The 22,598-nt window shown below is 44.6% G+C and overlaps 1 protein-coding gene across 1 annotated transcript in view; it reads left to right on the top strand.

Moving 5' to 3' along the window:
• Positions 1-22,598, top strand: part of LOC144753941 (E3 ubiquitin-protein ligase TRIM39-like) — a 170,737-nt gene that overhangs the window by 25,657 nt on the left and 122,482 nt on the right. The window contains exons 4-5 of the mRNA XM_078641469.1: positions 9,169-9,264; positions 21,373-21,602. Of these exons, the coding sequence (XP_078497595.1) occupies positions 9,169-9,264; positions 21,373-21,602 (326 nt within the window). The remainder of the gene's footprint in view (positions 1-9,168; positions 9,265-21,372; positions 21,603-22,598) is intronic.

A 22,598-nucleotide genomic window follows, 5' to 3' on the forward strand; every position in this document is an offset into this window, starting at 1 on the left:
TTGAACCAGTTCCAGGGGCACTCCAGCCCCTGATCTGGGGAAAGCCCACCAAAGGAGAGGGGTGTAACCACCCCCCTCCTAGTCCCACCCATAGGGCAGGACTTAGTTGCGTGCCAGCCCCCTTTTTCAGGATAAAGGTAGGAACTGGCCCCCTTCAAAATTAGATCAATCTTTGAATCCTGAACCGACTTTCTACGAGAGGAACTCAAGACTCTTCCTAAGATTTTCTCCCTTGTGACTAAGGAGTAGTCACCCTGCAGCAGCAGGCACCACCCAAGCATCGCGGTCTGCTGTAAGTCTCTCCTCCGGATCAAGACTACCCAGCACGACGAGAACCGGCTTCCCTGGCACCTCTGACCTCAACCTGCATCATCAGCCCAGCTGTGATCCGTGGGTGTGACGAGACCTCGAGGGACCAACCCATCTTTAAAGACTGCACAACGCTTGTCCAGCACGACTCCCGAGTGACCCTCGACTGAGTGCTTTGGGGTAAGAGAAGCCCCGACCCAGAGCAGCTCCAGCACCGAAGTTCAGCCCCCCTGCATCCACGAGATCTGCGTGGGGCCCTTCTGCTCTTTGCTGCTCACCGCGTTGTCCAGGTCGCTTGCCCGTTGGCTAGTGGCCCTCTCACGACGCTCCACGACGACAAACACTGCTGGTCTGGTTGCTCCAGACTAGCCCTTGCTCCCCTCCAACAGAGGAGCCCCTTGGACCCTCCTGGTCCACTCAAGACGCCATTTTAGGTCCACCGCGTGGGCCTTGCATTTGCCAAGACTTGTAGCCCAATCCTGGGTCCAGCGACGTCAGCAGCAGATACCTTCGTGGGACAGCTCGCACCTCCATCCTGGTCGCCGACAACGCCTCCTGGTCCGAGAGACTGCAGAGCCCAGCAGCGCCCACTCACCTGGTCGAGGTGACTTCGTCCGGTGCCACTCTGGTGCCCACCTAAATCACTGGCTAGTGATTCAGAACTTGGTCCCCTCTGCTTTCAGGTCTTCTTCTTCCCTGATCCAGGCTTGGATCACCACGAACTTTCTTCACTGGCCGCCTGCCAGCAACTTCTTTCTTCAGGCTCCTGGTTCTTCAACGAGGGTTTCTGACGTAACTTCAACCCTATGCAGCCGCAGCCCCTGGGCTAGGTAAACCAAGTACTCCGGTGCTTCAGCATAGTCCAACACTCTAAGTGTTCGGATCCACTCTTGTTTTCGACCCACCTAGTCGGGTTCGCCCGAGAACAGTAACTTTGCAACTGCTAGCCTCCATAGACTTTTTCCCGCCTTACGCGTGAGAGTTTCCACTCTGCACACGACGTCCACAGGCCCCCTGCATCTAATCTAAGTGTTTAGAATTGTAGGCCAAGCGATTCCTAAGTCTATGAGAATAGTTACTTACTTGCTAGTAATTCGCATTCCACTTTTGTAATATATGGTTTTTCGTGCCCCTAGGGCATTTGTGTAAATTGTGCGACTTAAAGTATTTTCTTAAGAGTTTTGTTATGTGCTTAGCTCCCTGACTCATAAAGAGTTCAGGGTAGTCTTGTTATAAATAAATATCTGTTTATTTTCATAACAACTTGTGTGGTGTCCTTTCACTTGGTGTTCAAGGGGTAATGTGATGGTAAAACAGCTGGCTTAACACGCCCTCTAGAGTCTTAGCCTTAGACTGCTCGTATCCATGCTACTAGGATAGCTGGTCTATAAGGTTGACTTACAACCAATCATCAATAAGGGTTGTTTGGACTGATACAAAGTGCTCACTAGAATAGTGAACATTATATATCAGGCCAACTTCTCACAGTGTCTGACTCTGGAATAACTCCATCAGGTTTAAAATGCTTTGGCATTTTTCTGCCACAATGTCCAATTGGACTTTAATGCACTCCCTTTGGTCGCTGTTAAAAATCTTCTGTAGATTTTCAAGGGAATCTGGGGGAGACTTGCTGAGTTGCATCTCAGACTCAACAAACCCAGCATAGGCCTCAAAGTGCTTGCAGTGGTACTGGACAGCGGCAAACCAAGAATTCCAGCGGGGACTGCAAGGGTCAGGTGCCACCCGTGCTTTCATCCCATGGTTCTCTGCAAGATGGTGCAGGTACCTTCTCTTTCTGCTGCCGGCCATGTAGAAGATGCGGGAGAAGTACAGAAGGAAAGCATTTAGCTCCACAAAAGGCTTCCTAAATGACTCTCCAACAAGATTCATTATGTGTGCCAAGCAGGTGATGTGTATGGAGTTTGTGTACAGATTCCTCAACACTGTGTTGTATGCCTTGAGCATGTATGCCGCGTTGTGATTGTTGAAGGAAATAACGTTCTGGAAGTCTATGCTGTACTCTGTGAGCACCTTTACAACAGCTTGCGCGACAGTCCCATGGTTGCACTGTGATAGGAAGACTATGTCCACCAGGTGGGTATGGATCTGACGGGCACCCTGCGGAGAGACTACTGCAACTAGCACATTCAAAACACACCGCCCTTCGACATCTGGTGTTTCGTCAAAGATAACACTGATCTTCTGATCTTTCAATAGCTCTTACAGCTCGTTCTTGGCACTTGTATATCTCTCTGGGAGCTAACGTTCTTGCAGCTGATGACTCCCAGGTATCGTTCCACCATTCCGTACTCGCTCGTGTAGGAACTTGCACAACACAGGGTGGTCTGTTTTGCTCAGCGGAATGTTCACCGCAGTGCAGACATTAACCCACTCACTTATCATTTCATGGTTTGCGGCACCGGCAGCTGTACTCTTTGTGAATAGCGAGTTCACTGTCATCTGGCGTGCACGTTTTGGCGAGGATTGAAGGTCATGATCATCTGAACAGCGCTTTAAGTGTTTTTGGGACCGCACATGCATATCCACAGTGTGTTTCCGGATGTGGTCCACCGCCACATTGCATACACTGCAAAACAGCACCCCACCGTCAGCGTGCATCACGGTGCTGTAGTCTCTGGCCCGATCTGCTGCGGTTATCTGGGTGGGCAGATGTGATCTGTGCTTCACACCCTTCGCATGCTGCATAAACTTCTCCATTCTGCTTTTGTTGTGGTGGCTTGTTGCTCCCTTGGAATACAGAAGATCTAGGTGCTGTGGCGCAGTCAGTTAAGTCACCTACAAAGATAGTTGGTATTACAAAATGCGTCTCAAAGGGGGGAAAGGCAATTGTTGAATGGGAAGTTCAGAAAGTGCCGGTGCTCAATGTTAAAAAAGGCAAAAATGCATGCAACTCTGAAGCACTAAGTAAAGTGACAAAATTGTTGGGCCATACCTGCAATGGTAAATGCCAGTCCCCGAACAGCGTTGAGGAAACAGGCAGTGTGAAAACCGCATGGGCAGCCGCCTACAAATATATTCGGTGTTAGCTGTGGTTCAAAGGGGGAAAAAAGCCATTGCACTTGTTGAAAAACTCCAAGTAAGTGCCTGAATTAAAAAAAAAAACATGCCAAAGGTTTCATGGGTGGTGAAAAATGAACCAAAAAGTGCCCGGTCAGCCACGTGCAAAGGAAGTGAAAAAATTGCCCCAAAGTAAAGAATTATGAAATTCCCCAGAGGTGCCCAGAACCATGCGGCACCTGGCCCAATTCTGGCTCTTGGAACAGCAGATTCTTCCCTGTGATGCTCTGCAAAAGAACCAAAATAAACAGTTAGGAAACTAACCAGGTGCCCAGAACCCCAAACTTACCAGTGCGCTGCGGCACCTGGCCCAATGGCTCTTGAAACTGCAGTTCCTTTCCCCACAGACAACACAACAATTGCCCCAAACCAAAATTAACAATTATGAAATTCCCCAGAGGTGCCCAGAACCCCAAGCTTACCAGTGCGCTGTGGCAGCGGGCCCAATTCTGGCTCTTGGAACAGCAGATTCTTCCCTGTGATGCTCTGCAAAAGAACCAAAATAAACAGTTAGGAAACTCACCAGGTGCCCCAAACTTACCAGTGCGCTGCGGCACCTGGCCCAATGGCTCTTGAAACTGCAGTTCCTTTCCCCACAGACAACACAATTGCCCCAAACCAAAATTAACAATTATGAAATTCCCCAGAGGTGCCCAGAACCCCAAACTTACCAGTGCGCTGCGGCAGCTGGCCCAATGGCTCTTGTCTTGAAACTGCAGTACAGTGCAAGTAAAAATTCATGAGAAAGGGTCAAGATTCAGGACAAAAATTCAGTACAGTGAAAGTAAAAATTCATGACAAAGGGTCAAGATTCAGGACAAATTCAGTACAGTGAAAGTAAAAATTCATGACAAAGGGTCAAGAATCAGGACAAAAATTCTGTACAGTGCAACAAAGTTAAAAAACATGGATTTGACCACCCCCTCCCCCCCGGGGCACGCTGCGTGCCCCTGTGTGCAGCAGGCCCCCACAACAAAGTTAAAAACCTGAATTTGGGCCCCCCGGGGCACGCTGCGTGCCCCTGTGTGCAGCAGGCCCCCACAACAAAGTTAAAAACATGAATTTGGGCCCCCCAGGGCCCGCTGCGTGCCCTGTGTGCAGCAGGCCCCCACAACAAAGTTAAAAACATGAATTTGGGCCCCCCGGGGCCCGCTGCGTGCCCCGGTGTGCAGCAGGCCCCCACAACAAAGTTAAAAACATGAATTTGGGCCCCCACAAAGTTAAAAACATGAATTTGGGCCCGCTGCGTGCCCCTGTGTGCAGCAGGCCCCCACAACAAAGTTAAAAACATGAATTTGGGCCCCCACAAAGTTAAAAACATGAATTTGCCCCCCCGGGCACGCTGCGTGCCCCTGTGTGCAGCAGGCCCCCACAACAAAGTTAAAAACCTGGATTTGACCCCCCCGGGGCCCGCCGCGTGCCCCGTGTGCGGCGGGCCCCCACCGGAAAGGAAAGAAAAGGATTTTTGGCCCCCCGGGGCCTGCCGCGTGCCCAGGTTGCGGCGGGCCCCCACCGGAAAGGAAAGAAAAGGATTTTTGGCCCCCACCGGAAAGTAAAGAAAATGATTTTTGGCCCGCCGTGTGCCCAGTGTGCGGCGGGCCCCCACAAAAGGAAAAAATACTTTTATTAAGTACGGCGTGAAGGACGTACCTGTTCGCTGTTCGCCGGCTGTCTCCTGCTTGCCTAGGTGCCGCTTCCGTGTTCCTGGGCTGTGGGCTGAAGAAGAGTCGTCGTGTCTGGTCTCCTTCCTGCTCTCCGTTCTCCTCGTGTCCGCTGCCGCTTCTCTCTCCCCCTGGTCTCCTTCCTGCTCTCTGCTCTCCTGCTGGTTGTTCCTCTCCTCTCGCCGCTGCTGGATGCTGGATCGTGTGAATGGGCATTTAAGAAGCGGAGTTTAAGAAGCGGCGGAGACAGACACACCCTCCTCCTTTCCATTGATTGGCGGCTCACGGAAACAGCGGATTTCGCGGGCGTTTGTGTAAATATCGCGGCATTTGCACGGATCGGCCGATTTCGCGATTTTTTGGCAAATTGCGAAATTGCGATAAGCTGGAGGGTCTGCTTAATAAGGTGTATGATTTACTTTGTAATGGTAATCCTTCCCCTAACAATTGTATGGCGCATTGCTCCTATTAAAATGGCTATTCTCATGCTATTTGTTTTTTATCTTCTGTAATGTCATGATTAAAGTTAATCTGACTTATTTTAGCGAGATAGACCAAGAACGACGTCACTTTCTGTCGTAGAGGAAGAAAGCCTGTACCAACTTGAGGGCATTACAACTCAAAACCGAGTATGGTGCTCCCCCCACATCATGAAGTATTATCAAGCTGCCTTCCTTGACTGGCTTATCTGAGCAGCAGCCTGGAGTAACCAGTCGAGTTGTTTATACCTCCAGTTAATGCTACGGGATGCTGATATTCTGCTTCCAGTTTTTCTTAAATTCCCGAAGTGCACCAGATGTAAGTTCCCACAAATCTTGGCCTTTAGATACACCCAATACAAAAAGGAATTTCAGTTCCCCCAATTCTATCCTGGTATGTATATAAGGAATGTGCTTTTTGGGGAATTCATTTAAAGAACAGAGTTATAAGGGGTTGGGAAAAGGAGGGCTTTTCTAGGCTTGGCGACTATGCTGGCGGGGACAATGAAATCAGCTGCCTGCCAGTAATTCTGCGCCACACCCGCCCCTTCCCCCAAACTAGTGTTTTCCTATGTACAATTTAACCACTCAATGCGGAATAATCCACAGACAACAAAATTGCAAGCAGCAACCATTAGCAAAGCTTACTTTGTGCATGTATTAACTGGAATAGGCAATTGGTATCGCTTGTTCCCACAGCAATTACGGCCCTCCAAAAATGTAGGGATATTTTGTGCGAAGTGTTGGATCAGGATTCCAACTATTAGACTGTGTTATGTAAGCCTAGTGGCCCCTCGGCCCGTCTGGCAGTGCGCAAGAGTGAGTCTTTCCCGTTTGCATATGGGTCTCTGCTTGGGACTTGACTGCTCACCTTTTCTGTTTTTTAGATTTTCTTTATGATTGTAGGTGCTATAATAATGCGAGCACGCAAGTACCATGAATTGTAGCAGTGAACTAATGAATTAGGAATGATGCATCAGTGCTCAATGGAATATACCCCTGCCCCCTCCCTTTTGTGTCGTGGCTTTAACCTTGGGTTCCTCTATTTATCGATGTTAGTTGTCTATATTGTGCGAATGACTTGTACTAACTGATGAACCGATGTACTGCAAATTGTGGCGTTATGGATTTTTTTCTACCCGATAACGAATATAAAATATATTTAAAAAAAAGAAAAGGGTCTGAGGATCAAGCCTTCCCTGGGGAGGAGTCCCCATCTTTTTCAAGAATACTGCTCTCACTCCTCTCCTGGTCTGTCGAGCACAAGGGAGGCTAGTGTTCCAGCACCCTGTTTCAGCTCTAGCTTCGCAACCTTGCTAACAGGATATGGCATGAGTCTGCCCTCGAACAGTCTAGCCATTTCCCAAGATACCCTTCCCAGTGGCTGTGGAACTCACTCTGAAGTCTAAGGCACCCTCCTCTCTAGCTCCCTATTCCCACTCAAGGGCTGGCAAGAGTAAATCTGCAGCCAAGGCACCACTACACCCGTTCCAACAAACATGTACTGATCAAGGGCCGGGACACCATTTTTCTATGCCCCTCGCCCGTTTCAAAGCTCCTCCCATCAGTTATGAGTGGGCAACAATACATGGTTGCCACATCAACTTCACTGGTGTGCTGGTGGAAAAGTGCAAAAATCACAGTTGATGGACAGAATGTAGAACAATGTCATACATTCACCCCAGTACAAGGATCTGGGCCTAAATCCATCGTTTGTTTGCACTCCACACCACCCTGGGTTAGACACTGGCTATATGCAAATCAGCTCTGACCCTGTGCCTCATGGGAACAGTCCAGTCCGAACTACCAAGCCATGTCTTTCCCAGACCGGAATCAAGCATCCAAGGACCGGTTTCTGGCTATCAGCCTTCATCAGCCTGGATAGCTTGACTCCAGTGGTGTGGAGAGCCTGGGACTCACGTCTGAGCATACCCAGCCCACTCGGGGTGAAAATTGCAAAAATCACAGTTGATGGACAGAATGTAGAACAATGTCATACATTCACCCCAGTACAAGGATCTGGGCCTAAATCCATCGTTTTTTTGCACTCCACACCACCCTGGGTTAGACACTGGCTATATGCAAATCAGCTCTGACCCTGTGCCTCATGGGAACAGTCCAGTCCGAACTACCAAGCCGTCATACATTCACCCCAGTACAAGGATCTGGGCCTAAATCCATCGTTTTTTTGCACACCACCCTGGGTTAGACACTGGCTATATGCAAATCAGCTCTGACCCTGTGCCTCATGGGAACAGTCCAGTCCGAACTACCAAGCCATGTCTTTCCCAGACCGGAATCAAGCATCCAAGGACCGGTTTCTGACTATCAGCCTTCATCAGCCTGGATAGCTTGACTCCAGTGGTGTGGAGAGCCTGGGACTCACGTCTGAGCATACCCAGCCCACTCGGGGTGAAAATTGCAAAAATCACAGTTGATGGACAGAATGTAGAACAATGTCATACATTCACCCCAGTACAAGGATCTGGGCCTAAATCCATCGTTTTTTTGCACTCCACACCACCCTGGGTTAGACACTGGCTATATGCAAATCAGCTCTGACCCTGTGCCTCATGGGAACAGTCCAGTCCGAACTACCAAGCCATGTCTTTCCCAGACCGGAATCAAGCATCCAAGGACCGGTTTCTGGCTATCAGCCTTCATCAGCCTGGATAGCTTGACTCCAGTGGTGTGGAGAGCCTGGGACTCACGTCTGAGCATACCCAGCCCACTCGGGGTGAAAATTGCAAAAATCACAGTTGATGGACAGAATGTAGAACAATGTCATACATTCACCCCAGTGGTGGAAAAGACCAGGCTAATCACAGCGATGCCAAGAGAAGATGCCCACCATCAGGAGTTGTGGCCAGGGCGCAAGCCTATTATCAGAAACTAGCCAGAGGTCATGCCCATCATAATCCAAATGATTGCTAACTAGCCATCGCCATGATATCACAACATTCATGTCATAAATGATGTGCCACCTAACATGTCCACGAACATGCATTGTATGTCCAGAGATGCCAATCCTGCTACAAAAGACACATAATAGTGGTCAGGCTCAGACTATGACAGAAAATAGGTCTGGGCGCCAAATTAGGGAGAGGATGTGGCCTAACGCTAGGAAGGTCGATCTCAAATCTGAGGCACAGGGTTCGAGTTTCTGCATTGATGCTCAACATCCTATGATTCTGGGGAAATCACTCAATCTTCTAGTGCCTAACAAAAATGAAAGTGTCCTTGTGTAATGCAACTGGTGCTCATGTAAAGCGCTCGTATACTTTAGGGTCACGTTCGCACTATATAAATCTCCCAAAAAAAATAAATAAACTTGTCGCCTATTATTCAACTTGGGATAGTTTTAAACGTGTAAACTTTCGCTGTGTTAGGGTTTTGAAAGATATGAAGACGGCATGGATTTAAGCTTGCTTCTAGCATTGTTTGTTTTAATGTCAGAGAAAACAACTGTAAAATGTGATTGAGCAGACCATAAAACCATCCCACAAACAGGCCAAAAATGCCCCACACACAGCCCATGGGGCACTGCCTGATTACCCTATAGGCCAGTCCAATCCTGAGAGTTGCACACTGTCTTTATCAATATCTTTATGGTTTTGAAAATATAGACTTTCTTCTTTTAGGAAAAGTTTCATAGTTATACAGACACTTTGAAGAAAAAGCTGGAGGATATGCTTGAACTACATCCAAAAGAAGAGATGAAATTGAAACAGCAAAAAGTAAGAATAGTAATTGATATTCCAGTACCATGGTGTGAGAACTGAAAACATTGTCCCTCTTTATCATTTTCCAGCATAACCAGAGCATTCATGTCAGGCGTCCACTATACATGGGTCTGGGTTGTCCTGACTATGCTTTGAAAATATCACGGACATCTTCCTGAAACTTAAATGCATAATGTCACTCGAAGTACCTATATGTTTGACAGAGTTATTATTTGGATGGTGTGTAAAGATGATCAACTCCCAGGACCTTTTTTCTTTTTTTAACTGTATACTTAATTTATGTTTAGCTATCTTCATGGGGGCATGGCGGTAGTCCAAGGGCGATGCAAGCAAGGGTATTATTAAAGTGCTTCACAACATGTTCAGGGGTGTCTCACTAGAGTATATAGTTTGTCTTCCGGTATTTGCCGGTTTGTGTAGTTTGACAGTTGTCACTGGTACAGTCTGTATCCTTCAGCTTCTACCTCAGCCTTCATTCATTACTGTTCTCAACCACCCGGACATCCAGGACTAGTCATTGATGTTCAGCATGGCTGAAATTTCAGAAGATGGTACTGCCATCCATGGGTGTAAATCCACAGATGAGAGCTAGTGAAGTAAGCGGCCCTTATAAAACCCAGATGCAATAGTGCCTTTTTTCATCTTATTGAAAAGGTTTGCACAGTATCCCTCCTGGTATTTGGTATATTTGCCTAGTTGGGTAATTTGACACTGATCACTGGGACAGTCTCTGCATTTCTCCAGCTTTTGCTACAACATCCCTTCATTACTGTACAGAACAAACCATAACTGCTTTGTCTGATGACTGCTGGCACTTTTGAGACCCCCAGAGAGAAGCATCCATTACTTATTGTGGCTTTATGAACATCATCTCTTGATAAACCCTTTGTGTATCGGATACAGTACACTTACCGTAAGTTATAAGAATTTTGCAAGATACCGAGGAGTTCCAGGATCCAATAGAGGAATGAGGCTGACGGCCGAGGTCCTTAAGGTCAAGAATTCAGTCCATTGAACACTCCAACACTACATAATTTGGAAATATTGAGGTATTTGTATATACCAATTTTCCAAATTTTATAAACGGTGTCACACTTACGTTTTATTGTAAGTAATTTTATATTTCTTCACTCATAATAAATGAGTCTCCATATTGACGAGATGAAGTATGCGATGTTCTCTCCACATATACTAAGTTGGTTATTAAACTGAGGCAATATTTAAGTGAAACCCCCAATTTGTTGCGAATTTTTTGTTGCAAGATTTATATTTTAGCTCTGAGTTTCTAGGGATTCTTTGGGAAAGCATGAAAAAAAGCAAATGAGTATTGCAATAAAATAAAGAAACAACCAAATTGAAAACAAGATTGGCGCAGAGTAATGTGCTGTAATTGGGTTTTCATGTTGACTAGGTTTTTATATCCGTGTGCTTGTCCCCATTGCACAAGCCAACTAGAAACAACCTCTTCAACTTCAACAGAAAATCTGGAATTTATTAAAGACCCGGAGGCTAAGATGATGCAAATCTCCTTTATTGCCAGCTCACAGCAGCAACAATTGAAGAATATAGAACTTCACTGGACATTCTAAGTCACTATAAAGTCCCCTCACATGTAGCCATCTTCCTTCTTTTGAACCAGCGAATAAGATAACTCCATAGAAAAACTTAAACTTCAGTGGAAAACAGTTCACCGTTAACAATTTCAAATAGATGAGACTTCTTATTCTGAAAAAGGAAAAACCAAGACATTTTAGCTAATACTTTTGATTCCACTGGGTTGGGCAACAATGTTATATGGAGGGAGAATCTTAGCATCTGTGTCTTTAATAAAATCCCGATTTTCTGCCCAACAGGTTGTGAAAAATCTAAATTTTATGGCATGTCACAGAATTTAACATAATGCTAGTTCAAAGTACAATTAACATATTGTCAATCACATGTATGATTGGCCTGAAAATAAAGTTTTTAAACATATTTTCATTCGACCAGTCTGCAGCTCTAAGAATATCTTGCAAGCCTCCGCCGAAGATAAAATCTTTGGAAGCTGATTTACCCCTAAGAGAGCGTGCCCCGAAAACCGAGACATCCACACCTCTCTTGTTCATACCTTCTTTCACCCATCTCTCTAGTGTAAGGGAAGAAACTGTTTAAAGAGGCCATTTATGCAAAATAAGTAATTGTGTTGCATTTCTTCTCAAGCTTTCAGCTCTCCTTTCATACTCTTTCAAGCATTTCACAATCCGAAGTCTTTCATTCTATGGAAAGAGAGGATAGAAAATAGAAGATGACAGTCTTGGTTCTCTTTTTGAGGTAGAAACAAACTCATGTTGATAGGACCTGCTAGTGACATCTAAGGCTTTTGCGTCTGAAGTCCGCCTAAAGGACACCAGGTAGACTATCACTGTAAGTTTATCAAATCAAATCAGGTGTTTAAGTGTGAGTACACACCCGAAGGGTCTCAAGGCGGTTGGGGGAGGGTGTGGTGTCGCAGGTTCCAGGCCATCAAGGAGGGAGTCTGTTGAAGAGCCGGGTTTTGAGGTTTCTTGCAAAGATGGGGAGCACTGCTATCTGTCTGAGGTGGAGCGGAAGGTCGTGCCAGGCTCTGACCGTGCTGAAGGAGAATGAGCGGTCTCCCGATCTGGTCTTTCTGGGCTGTTCATAGGGTCCTTTGGGGTGCGTGGAATAGGAGTCGGCTGTTCAGGTATTCTGGTCCGGTGTCGCGGATGGTCTTGTGAGCGTGGGTTAGCAGCTTGAAGGTGACTCTAGCTTTGATGGGAGCCAGTTGAGTGTGCGCAGGTGCTGGGAGATGTGGCAGTGTTGAGGACCATTCTTGCGGCGTTTTGCATGTTCTGTAGCTTGCGGGTGAGGTTTTTGTTTATTCCGGCATAGAGTGCGTTGCTGTAGTCGAGCCTGCTGGTGACCAGGGCATGAGTGACTGTCTTTCTGTGTTCGAGGGGGATCCATTTGAAGGTCTTACGTAGGAGGCGGAAGTTGTGGAAGCGGGAGGACGAGACGGAGTTGATCTGGCGGTCCATTTTGAGCTCTGAGTCCAGGATGATTCCCCGGTTGCATGTGGTCCGTGGGGGTTGGCGGGCTTCCGAGGGTGGGGCGCCACCAGGTGTCGTTCCAGGCATCTGGGTTTGGGCACATGACGAGTACTTCTGTTTTGTTGGTGTTCAGTTGTAGGCAGCTGTTTTTCATCCATTTGGCGACTGCTTCCATGCCTTCTCGAAAGTCTTCTGGCGGTGTTGGGTTCATTGGATATGGAGAGGGTGAGTTGGGTGTCGTCTGCGTATGACACAATGTTGAGTCCATAGGTTCTGACGATGGGGGCGAGCGGAGCCATGTAGACGTTGAAGAGCGTAGCGTAGGGCTGAGGGAGGACCCCTGGGGGACTCTGCAGGTGGTAGGCCTGTCTTGGATCCCTGCAACATGGAGTCTGCGTATTAGGGTGCGGTGAGAGACTGTTGAACGCCGCTGAGAGGTCGAGGAGGATGAGGGCTGCTGCTTCTCCTTTGTCCAGTAAGGTACGTATGTCGTCTGTTGCGGCGAGGAGGGCGGTTTCCGTACTGTGTTTTTTTCTGAAGCTAGATTGGGAGGAGTCGAGGATGTTGTGGTCTTCGATGAATGTGGCCAGTTGGCTGTTGATGGCTTGCTCAATGACTTTTGCTGGGAACGGGAGCAGGGAGATGGGTCTGTAGTTTTTAAGGTCAGTGGGGTCCGCGGAGGGTGTCTTCAGGAGGGGGTTGATCTCAGCGTGTTTCCAGTGGTCAGGGAAGGAGGCGGTTGCCAGGGAGTCGTTGATGGTGTGGCAGAGCATGTTTGAGTTGTTGCCCCAGGAAGTTAGAACCCGTAAAACGTCTTTAATGTCCCATAGGTCAGTGTATTTTGCAGTTGGTGGGTTTAGTACACGCATACTTCTCATTATTCTCTTAGTCAATGAGTGCTGACCCACGGAGACACCGTCGAGGAGTGCCCTGCAGCTATAGCTGACCTGTAAATGTTAACTGTTCTGATGTGAATAGTTCTGACATGTAGTCAATGAATATATCTTTATTCGGAGGCCGGTAGCCAACTATAAAAGTGGTATATCAAAAAAAAATTTTTTTAAAGGATACAGTTCATAGCAATTTCAAATATGTTCATAAGTATATAATAAAACTCAGAATAAGACCAAATCTGTAATCGATGAGTAATACAACAGTATGCCAGAGTGTAATAATGAGGAATTAAAAAGAATAATCGTAACCAATTAAGTTCCTTCCCCAAGTTCATAGTCCATCCAGTAAGGGAAGAACCATGCGCACAAAATCCCTATAAGATGCTTAACTTCAGTTAAGTGGAGCCAGAATACTGAGGGAGGACAAAATCCTCATGTAGGGTCTGCTATGCACTCCCCACCTACCCTGGCAGGCATAAATAAACCTTAATCAATTATAAGGACGTAGAGGTACCAATCAATATCAGCATGGATGCACAGAGCTTCTCCTAAGATCATGGTGATTCTAATGCCTGTATCACTTTACTGTTGGAAGGTTAGGGGCATATTCTTTCTGGCATAAGACAATGCCCATTAAAAGGATGCCACACTACAACAAACCTGCAGGGAAGGCAAAGATTGTATATATCGATATGCAGGTCGACATTGCGTAAAGTGTAGGGGTCTACTGGTCGGTGTAATATAGTGCTTCCTCTGGTGGTTATAAAATTTACAAAAGAGCACCACATGTATAGTATCCAGTGCCATCGCATCGTCGCACAGACAGTTAAATAAGGATAAAGACCAGTCATTCATATTTAGAAAACTGTCCAGTCGGTGAAAGATGTCCAGTCTTAAACGACTCAAGAGGAAAATATGTCTTGCATTTAAAACTGCTTTAAGTTAGGAATGCATATTAAAAGTAGTTAAAATCATTTGATTCTTCAATGCATTTGGTTTGGAGAATTCACTTGTCAGCCTCAGATTTTCCCGGTGTGTCATCGCCTCGTTTTTTTTAAAATTTCCTGCTAGTCAGGTCAAGTGTTTCGGGTTTATTTTTTTTCATTTTTTTTTTTTTTGAAAAAACCTTTATTAGCAAAATTATGGAAGTACAGATGCTCGCCTACAACCCTTCGGGCCGGCCAGGAAAACATCACAAGGTATAACATAATACACAGCTCATCAGCCGACAACCAGGGGTCCGGCATCGTTGAGTTCCAAACAACAGGATACGAGCGGTTTCATTTTATAACATTCAAACAACAAAAGAAACAAGGCTGCACTCCGATCATTATGGTCGTTTCGTGTGTGACAGGAGGAGGCGGTCAGAAATCAATAAGGGAGACAGGAGAAGGTTCAGGACAGGAAAAAGAAAGGGAGGGAGGGATGGAACGGGAGCCCAGAGCCGGTGAAAATATCGATAAATCTGTACATGTGAGAGCCGGAGTGTACAGTCAAGGGGAACAAGGAGTATCAGGGGGGAATGCATTCCACTGGTTCCATATCCTACCCCACTTTTGGGGCCTGCCACGGGAAATGTAGACAATTTTCTCTCTGAACATGCACCAGTCCATGTTGTCTTCCCATCCGGAGACCAAGGGAGCCCTCTGAGACCCCCATAACTGCGCAATGTCCCTCTTTGCGATCATGTTGCCTAGGGTCACCCATTGAGTCTGAGCAACATTACAGTCGGTCGGTTCCCACACATTCAAGAGACAGCGCCTAGGTTCAGGTATCAGTCGAACATTCGTGACTTCATTCATCACGTCATGCACTCCCCTCCAGAAGGACTCAACCACCGGGCACTCCCATACAATATGAAGGAAAGTAGCAAGCATACCACAACCCCGCCGACACAGTCCATCATCAGAAAAACCCATACGCATCAGTCGAGGACCAGTGACATAGACACGGTGCAGGACTTTCAGCTGAACAAGTCGCAAGCGCTGTTTCGGGTTTATTAAAATACTCTGGGCAGCCTAGGACGATGCAGAAACATTTTATATATGCGGGCCACGGCATACACTGATATTTACTTGAATTGTGGCAGGCCCTAATTATGGCACTGATTTAAATCAGTGTGTTCGCACGTCCATACTTATTGCCAGAGTAAAATTGGTTGTAACATTATTAGGTCAGTGATATATGGAGCTCCAAGTTCAGCATGACCTACATAAACTGGGGCACTTTTAGGGGTAGCAAGAAGGTACCTAAAGAAGTTGTTCTCTATCAATTGTATTACTACATTTCTTATGACCCCAGACGGCCGCCCCCATATAATGCAACGCTGAGACATTTAGCTTTATAAATCAACATCATCAACTCTGGTGGGTTAGAACCCAATCGTCTAGCACACTCTCTAAGAGCCATACAAGCTTTAACAAGTTGCAGTTTCCTATTCGCAATAGCCTTATTTGATAAGCCCTCATCTATATATAAAAATGAAAGTATGTCTGTTTGTCCTTTATGCATTACTACACCATTCATCCGATCGGCATGAAACTTTGGGAAGTTGAGTACATTCCCGCGAAGGTTTCTGGCATAAAAAAAAGGAAACATTTGTTAAATATCGGCCCCCCAGGGACCTCATAATCTTTCCAATACTGAACGTTTACAGTTTCCGGTGTGACTCGCTTTTGCAATGACCATCAACAAAGCACAAGGACAATCGCTGCAAGTGTGTGGACTAGATTTGGAGAATCTGTGCTTCTCACATGAACAACTGTATGTGGGCAGCTCACGCGTCGGAAAACCTTCTGATTTATTCGTGTACGCACCAGACGGAAAAACAAAAAATACAGTGTATTCACAAGCACTCGAATAAATATACAGAATTAAAACAACACTTTAAAATGTCTTCCATATTAAAATGAATGTTTCAATAAAAATGACACAATGTAAATTAAATGTTCTAACAAGTTTCCTTAAATTTCCTTTCTTCTGAGATCGCAGCAACGCGCGACTGGTAAGCTAGTCATCTATCTATATAAAAACGAAACTATGTCTGTTTGTCCTTTATGCATTACTACACCATTCATCCGATCGCCATGAAACTTTGGGAAGTTGAGTACACTCCCGCGAAGATTTCTGGCAAAAAACAAACAAAAAAATAATAATAAAAAAAATTGTTAAGTTGTCGAGTACACTCCCGCAAAGGTTTCTGGAAAAAAAAGAAACATTTGTTAAATATCGGCCCCCCGGGGCCCTCATAATCTTTCCAATACTGAAATAGACAGTGAATTTGCGAGCATCGTCGACAGTTATGACCCCCAAACGGAAATCGATTTGGTCAATCTACATCAGAAGCACGAAAGAAAAAGGCATTACAAGCTTCAGAAACAGACGAGCAACGAGAAGCAAGATTACAAGCTGTTCGAATACAAACTGCTCAAGCCCGTAATTCTCAAACGAGCAACGAGAATCAAGATTGGAAGCTGATCGAGTATGCACTGCTCAAGTACGTTCTTCTCAAATGAACAAGCATCGAGAATCCAGATTGGAAACAGATCGATTACGCACTGCTCAAGCCCGCTCAAATGAAAGAGGAGAGCAACCAGAATCAAGATTGGAAGCCAATCGAGGACGCACTGCTCAAGCCACACTTAGAAATGTTTACAAAAATAAAATGAATACGTTTCAATAACAATGACACAATGTAAATTTAATGTTATCATAACGAGTTTCCTTGAATTTCCTTTCTTCTGAGATCGCAGCAACAAGCGACGGGTAAGCTAGTTATCAAATAAAATTCCCAATTAGGAAAAGTATTGGTGAAATCAATAGATGCTCTGTCTATTTTAATCGGTCGGCAATTGGCAGTGTGCTGCCCACATTTCGTAACAAAGGTTTTGGATTGATTCACTAAGAGACCAACGGGCACATGCATCATTCATACATTTTGCATTTCTTAATTTGCGAAAATTACCGAATCGCAAATTAAGAATTGCAAAATGCTATGCATTTTTTTTCGGTATTTATTTGTGATTCGGTAAAAATCGCAATTTTTACCGAATCGCAAATAAATACCGAATTCCTAACTGCTTTTTCGCAAATCCCATTGATTCCTATGGGCCGAAAGGCCCATAGGAGTCAATGGGAAGGCATTTACGAATTTGCAATTTGTTGATGCATTCCAAGGGTGCAGGGGGGGTCCAAAGGACCCCTGCACCCCTGAAATGTATTTGAAAGTGCATGTTTCAAACACACATGTCCTAAGGACATGTGTGTCTGTAACATGACAGTGTAAAAAATGAATTTTTTTGCATTTTGAAAGATTTTCGCAAATTAACACGAGGGTCAACCTCGTGTTAATTTGCACTTCCAATTTAAAAATTCGCATTTTTTTTTAATTGATGCATTGCATTTAAGGAATCGCACAAATGCAATTCCTTAAATGCATTCGCATTTTTAAGAAATGCGAAAAAATGCGAATATTGAAAAAGTGTTTGATGCATCCCAAAAACGTATTTAGGAAGTGCAAACGGCCGAATTTACCGATTCGCACCGTTTGCACTTCCTAAATAGGTTGATGCATGTGCCCGCAAGATCCTGAATATATTCTGTAACGTTTGGATAACATAAACTGTGGGTTTGGTGAAAGACTGGTTCCGTACACCCCCACCGGGTATGTTAGTTTTTCTGTATTAGCTTGCTCATAGTGCCACTAGAATCTCCTCTTATCGGGGAGAGAATAGTTCTTGGCAACCTCAGAACATGACAACCCTGATAACTCAGGATCGTGTTAGCAATGTACCAACTTTTGCTCAGTCACTCGTGATCACTTCGTTTGTTTCAGAGAGTAACACAGAATAAACAGTTGGGTGTTTTACAATAAGAATTTATTGTACAGTTGTTTTTCTAGTGTAAAATAGATGTGGTGCAACAACAGTTAAACAGTAGCAGAGATGCATGATCAGCATACAGTGAAAGTAAAAGGATGGTATAGTTCTTCCATCTTACAATAGTCATGAATACATACAGGTATATAAAATACATGACCGTAAAAGGTTACAATATTACCTGCGCCTATTCTAGGGTATAACACCTACTCATCGACTGGTCGACCTAGTTAATTTATCAACGTACTACTAGGCCTACTAGATAATGGTACGCACAAAGTTTGTATAAAAACATTTGTTTTTGCTAAAAATATTTAAAACTTTCAACAATTCTAAAATGTCTTTAAAAGAAAGTGTCTTTTACGCTATAGCTCTAAACTGTTCGTAGGTATAGTCCGAACCACTATAAGCATAGCTAAGCCATGTATGTCCTAAAGCTGAAAGGAATGTCAATTTTGTTGTGGGTTCCAAATTTTGCTGGCGATTTTCTACCAGCACACGATGAGTCAAATGTTTGTGTCCTGACTGGTAGACGCAACATTTTCCTTGCTTCCGCAGTCGACGGTCCCTGTAGCATCTCACAGATTAAGTCAATCGAGCACAGATGGTCTCTGTACTAACCACAGCTGGTGTTGGGGCAACCTGTGCATTGTCCAAAGCCTCGGTGTCAGAGGGAGAGCTGATGTCCATACCATCAGGTGTTGGTTCTCTTAGGCGAGATGTGTCAAGATTTTGTACCATGCGTTCACGGTATTTACATTCCAGGAGTGTTTTTTCAATCTCTTTGGTGACGGGGCCGTACACTGCATAGCAGAAGGATGGCAATCAGGATACCTGCTATTAGAAACCGGATTAGCGTAAGTCCTCCAAGGATGCTTCCAAACACAGAATTAATGAAGTTTGGTATAACTCCAAGTACCGCCTGAAAGGCACTTAGAAGTCCAGAGCCTATGGTCTTAAATAGGTAGATGATGCCTGTCTTATCAGACATGTTAAAGATACGATTGACCATTTCTGTAAATTGAAGGGGCATTTTGTACGTATGAGCGCCTGTATCTCTGCTGAAGACCTTGCTATTTGCAGATCAAATGTCTCGAGCGGAGGTTAAGGGCACGGACTTCTGTAGGAGCATGGCTTTCATTCTGCTTGAGAGTATCAAACTGTATTAAAGAAACATTCAGTGACAGCCATAACAGCGCCTCCCTAACTGTTGTTGTCGGGGGAAACAATACTTGCATACAGCAAGTAACCCTGGAACTCACGGTGACTAGATATGCAATGCCCTTGAGCATCCCGCAGCAGCCTTCATCGTTCACCATCAATTAACTCCCATTTGAAAGCAACCTGAATACTGGAGTGATCACTGCAGCTGGGGCACCCTTCATGTGACAGGACAAGTTTGCAACTGAACCGTTACAAGCTCTGTACAGTATTATATCCTGACATATGAGCGATCCACTCAGTGTTTTCACATTTAGTTATACTTAGGAACACTTCATTATCCTCACTCTGGCATTGAAATCTGTAAGGTAATTCCCATGATTCCTTGATTTACTCCCTACACTTCTTCATATCTGCCTTCCTGCTTTTGTGCAGGGCAATACTGAAACTGAAAAGTAGTGACCGGTAGAGTTATGTGACCATGGATTAGCCATTCTGTGGACGGTGATTCTGCCTCTGTAAATGGCACATGGTATTCAGTTTTTCAATACGCGCCATTGTATATTTTGCTCTCCTTTGTGCCATTTCTGTCTGTTTATTTATTAAATTGTAGACGGAAATCATTGACGTACTGTTGATAAAACACCAAGGCACATAGCCTGTATGCAAAGATTGCAGTGTGCAGCGTAACAACATAATAGAACGCAATTGTTATTGCCAGTGTTTTAATATGTACAAATCTTGTTCTAGTATGTCTAGCGCAGATGATACAATGTTGCCTAAGGAATATATCCTGGAGGTCAATGTAGCCATTGTCTACTACTGCTAGAGATTTTTCTAGATTTATACGGTCTATTTCGCGCAATCTCTCCGCTGTCTATTGTTGGGATATTTTCAAGATTTCATTGTAGACATCGTAGAGCATTTCTTGGTGTGTTCTATTGCAGAGCCCTGCATATTTTAAAACTGCTCTTCAATATCATGGTTGGAGGGTATAATCCTATCTAGCACTACTTATCTACATTTCATCCAGCAATGTTCGCTTTCATTTCATACATAATTGTCGATCTTATTTTGTGGCAAAACGTATTAAGAAGTCCCCTACCGAATTGTGTTTAGTTATTCTGCATTTCCTCTGGCAATTCTGTTTTACAGGGCTGTGCATTGTGCTGTGTGTAAAGTCCTTGCTATGGTATCACTATCACATGGCTTCTTCAAAAAGAGGTGTTCAAAAAGGGTTATAATGTCGTTTTATAATTGGTTATAAAAACACATGCTTTTCATATAATAAACCTTTGAGTGTGCCTATTTCGGGAGTGAATGGAAGCTTTCTGCAGCGCAAATTTGATGCAGTTGGGTATATATATCAGCAACCCCAAAAGATTTAGGGGCACACACACAACCCCCCACACACACACAACCCCCCCCATACACACACAACACTCCACACACACAACACCCCACACACACAACCCCCCACAACCCCCACACAACCTCCTACACACAAACCCCACACACACCCCCCACATCCCCCCCACACACACAACCCCACACACAACCCACCCACACCCAACCCACCCACACAAACCCCACACATACCCACACCCCCACACACATAACCCCATACACACACAACCCCACAAACACAACCCTCCACACACCCACACCGCCCCCCCCAAGGCCCCCCCCCTCACACACAACCACCCGCACACAACCACCCGCACACAACCACCCGCACACAACCACACGCACAAAACCACACGCACACAACCACACACACACAGAACCACACGCACACAGAACCACACTCAACCACAGATTACATTACAAATGCTATAGGTGTCACATTTGCGATAGTTAAAACTATTGGCAATGTAAATGACAAAGCTATTAATTTAGCTATTTTCAAAACCAACACATAAATACAAAATTTGTCATTTACAATACCAATAGCTAATGCGAGACCTATTGCATTGCAAATGCTTGTTCTCTATGACATACAAGACAAGCATTGAATGGTAGGAAAAATGTAATTGTGGATTATCATCCGAGTCAGTTGATATACTTATCATGTATGTCTGAGGACCTATCAATGTAAATAAGTTATTCATTTTTATGTTGCAGTCCAAGTTCAAAAGCCAGAGAAAGCAAATTGCTAATACGTATGAGAAGCTCAAGCAGTTTCTGGAGATGGAAAACTCTTGTTACCTAAACAACCTGGAGCAGGAAGAAAAGAACACTCTGCAGAGCATTAAGGAGACATTAACTAAATTGGAAGAACAGCAATGTGACCTCAGGAGCATGATCACAGAGATCGAATCCAAGTGTCAGCAGCAGGATGTGGAGTTACTGAAGGTAAGAAAGGGTTCTAAATCGATACAACAAGATCAGCATACCTGTCTTAGTGTCAGAAAGCACTACATTTGTAATCTGGACCAGCAGGAGCAATATATGTTAAAAAAAAGATCAACTAGGCAGCACTATCCTAACTTTGCTGTGTCTGTCTCTGCCCAGGGGGACATATCAACGTCAAATATTGTGTAGGTGTGTTTGTGTGTGATTAAGAAATTATTTTAGGCTTAAAAAAAGCATGCATTTAAACTTTGTAAGACCAGGACCTCTCGCCTCTTATGATCAATTGTTCTACTGCTCTGACTAGTACCAATGATCAAACTTGCTCGAACAGAAATGCGTTCTCTTTGATCATCCCTGCACAATCAACTAAAGTTTAAAAACAAAATTAAAACTTAGCTTATTTTCCAACTATCTGTTTTCCATCTCTTTTCTCTAGCTGTGTGTGACCTTTTAATTCATTTCAGAAAAAAAGATGCTTATGATTTGACACTCACTTTATAAACTAAATGATTTATTAAACAAAATTAGAAAGTAAAAGAAAAAAAGGAATACTAATCCCCCAGTGGTTCCAAAGCAGACCTTAAGGTTAGAGTCCGAGCCTTTTCATTGCATGGCACTAGCCTACAAAAATCAAATTTTTATATTTTGGAACATCTACTCCTCTGGAGCAGCAGCCTTAGACAGTGGACAACAACAACAAACTCCAGTGACCAATGCAGAAGAGTATGGATAGCTTAGTTGAAAACGATTGCAAAGGCAGCCAGCAATTGTCAAGCAAGTCCAAAAGAAAACCAAGGACCAAATTGACACATCACTGGGTATCTAGAGAAGGAATTCTAGGTCTGGTGCTGTGTATAAATCTGTAGACAAAATGTGCTAGGTACGAAACTTTGAAGACCGAATTGCCGAAGGACATAGTTGAACTATGAATGTACCAGACTTGTAAAAACAGCTTTTAGAAAAAGAGTTCAACTAAAAAAGTAAGATTTCAACAG

This window comes from Lissotriton helveticus, chromosome 5_1 (genome assembly GCF_964261635.1).
Source record: "Lissotriton helveticus chromosome 5_1, aLisHel1.1, whole genome shotgun sequence".
In the NCBI taxonomy this organism is placed as follows: Eukaryota; Metazoa; Chordata; class Amphibia; order Caudata; family Salamandridae; genus Lissotriton; species Lissotriton helveticus.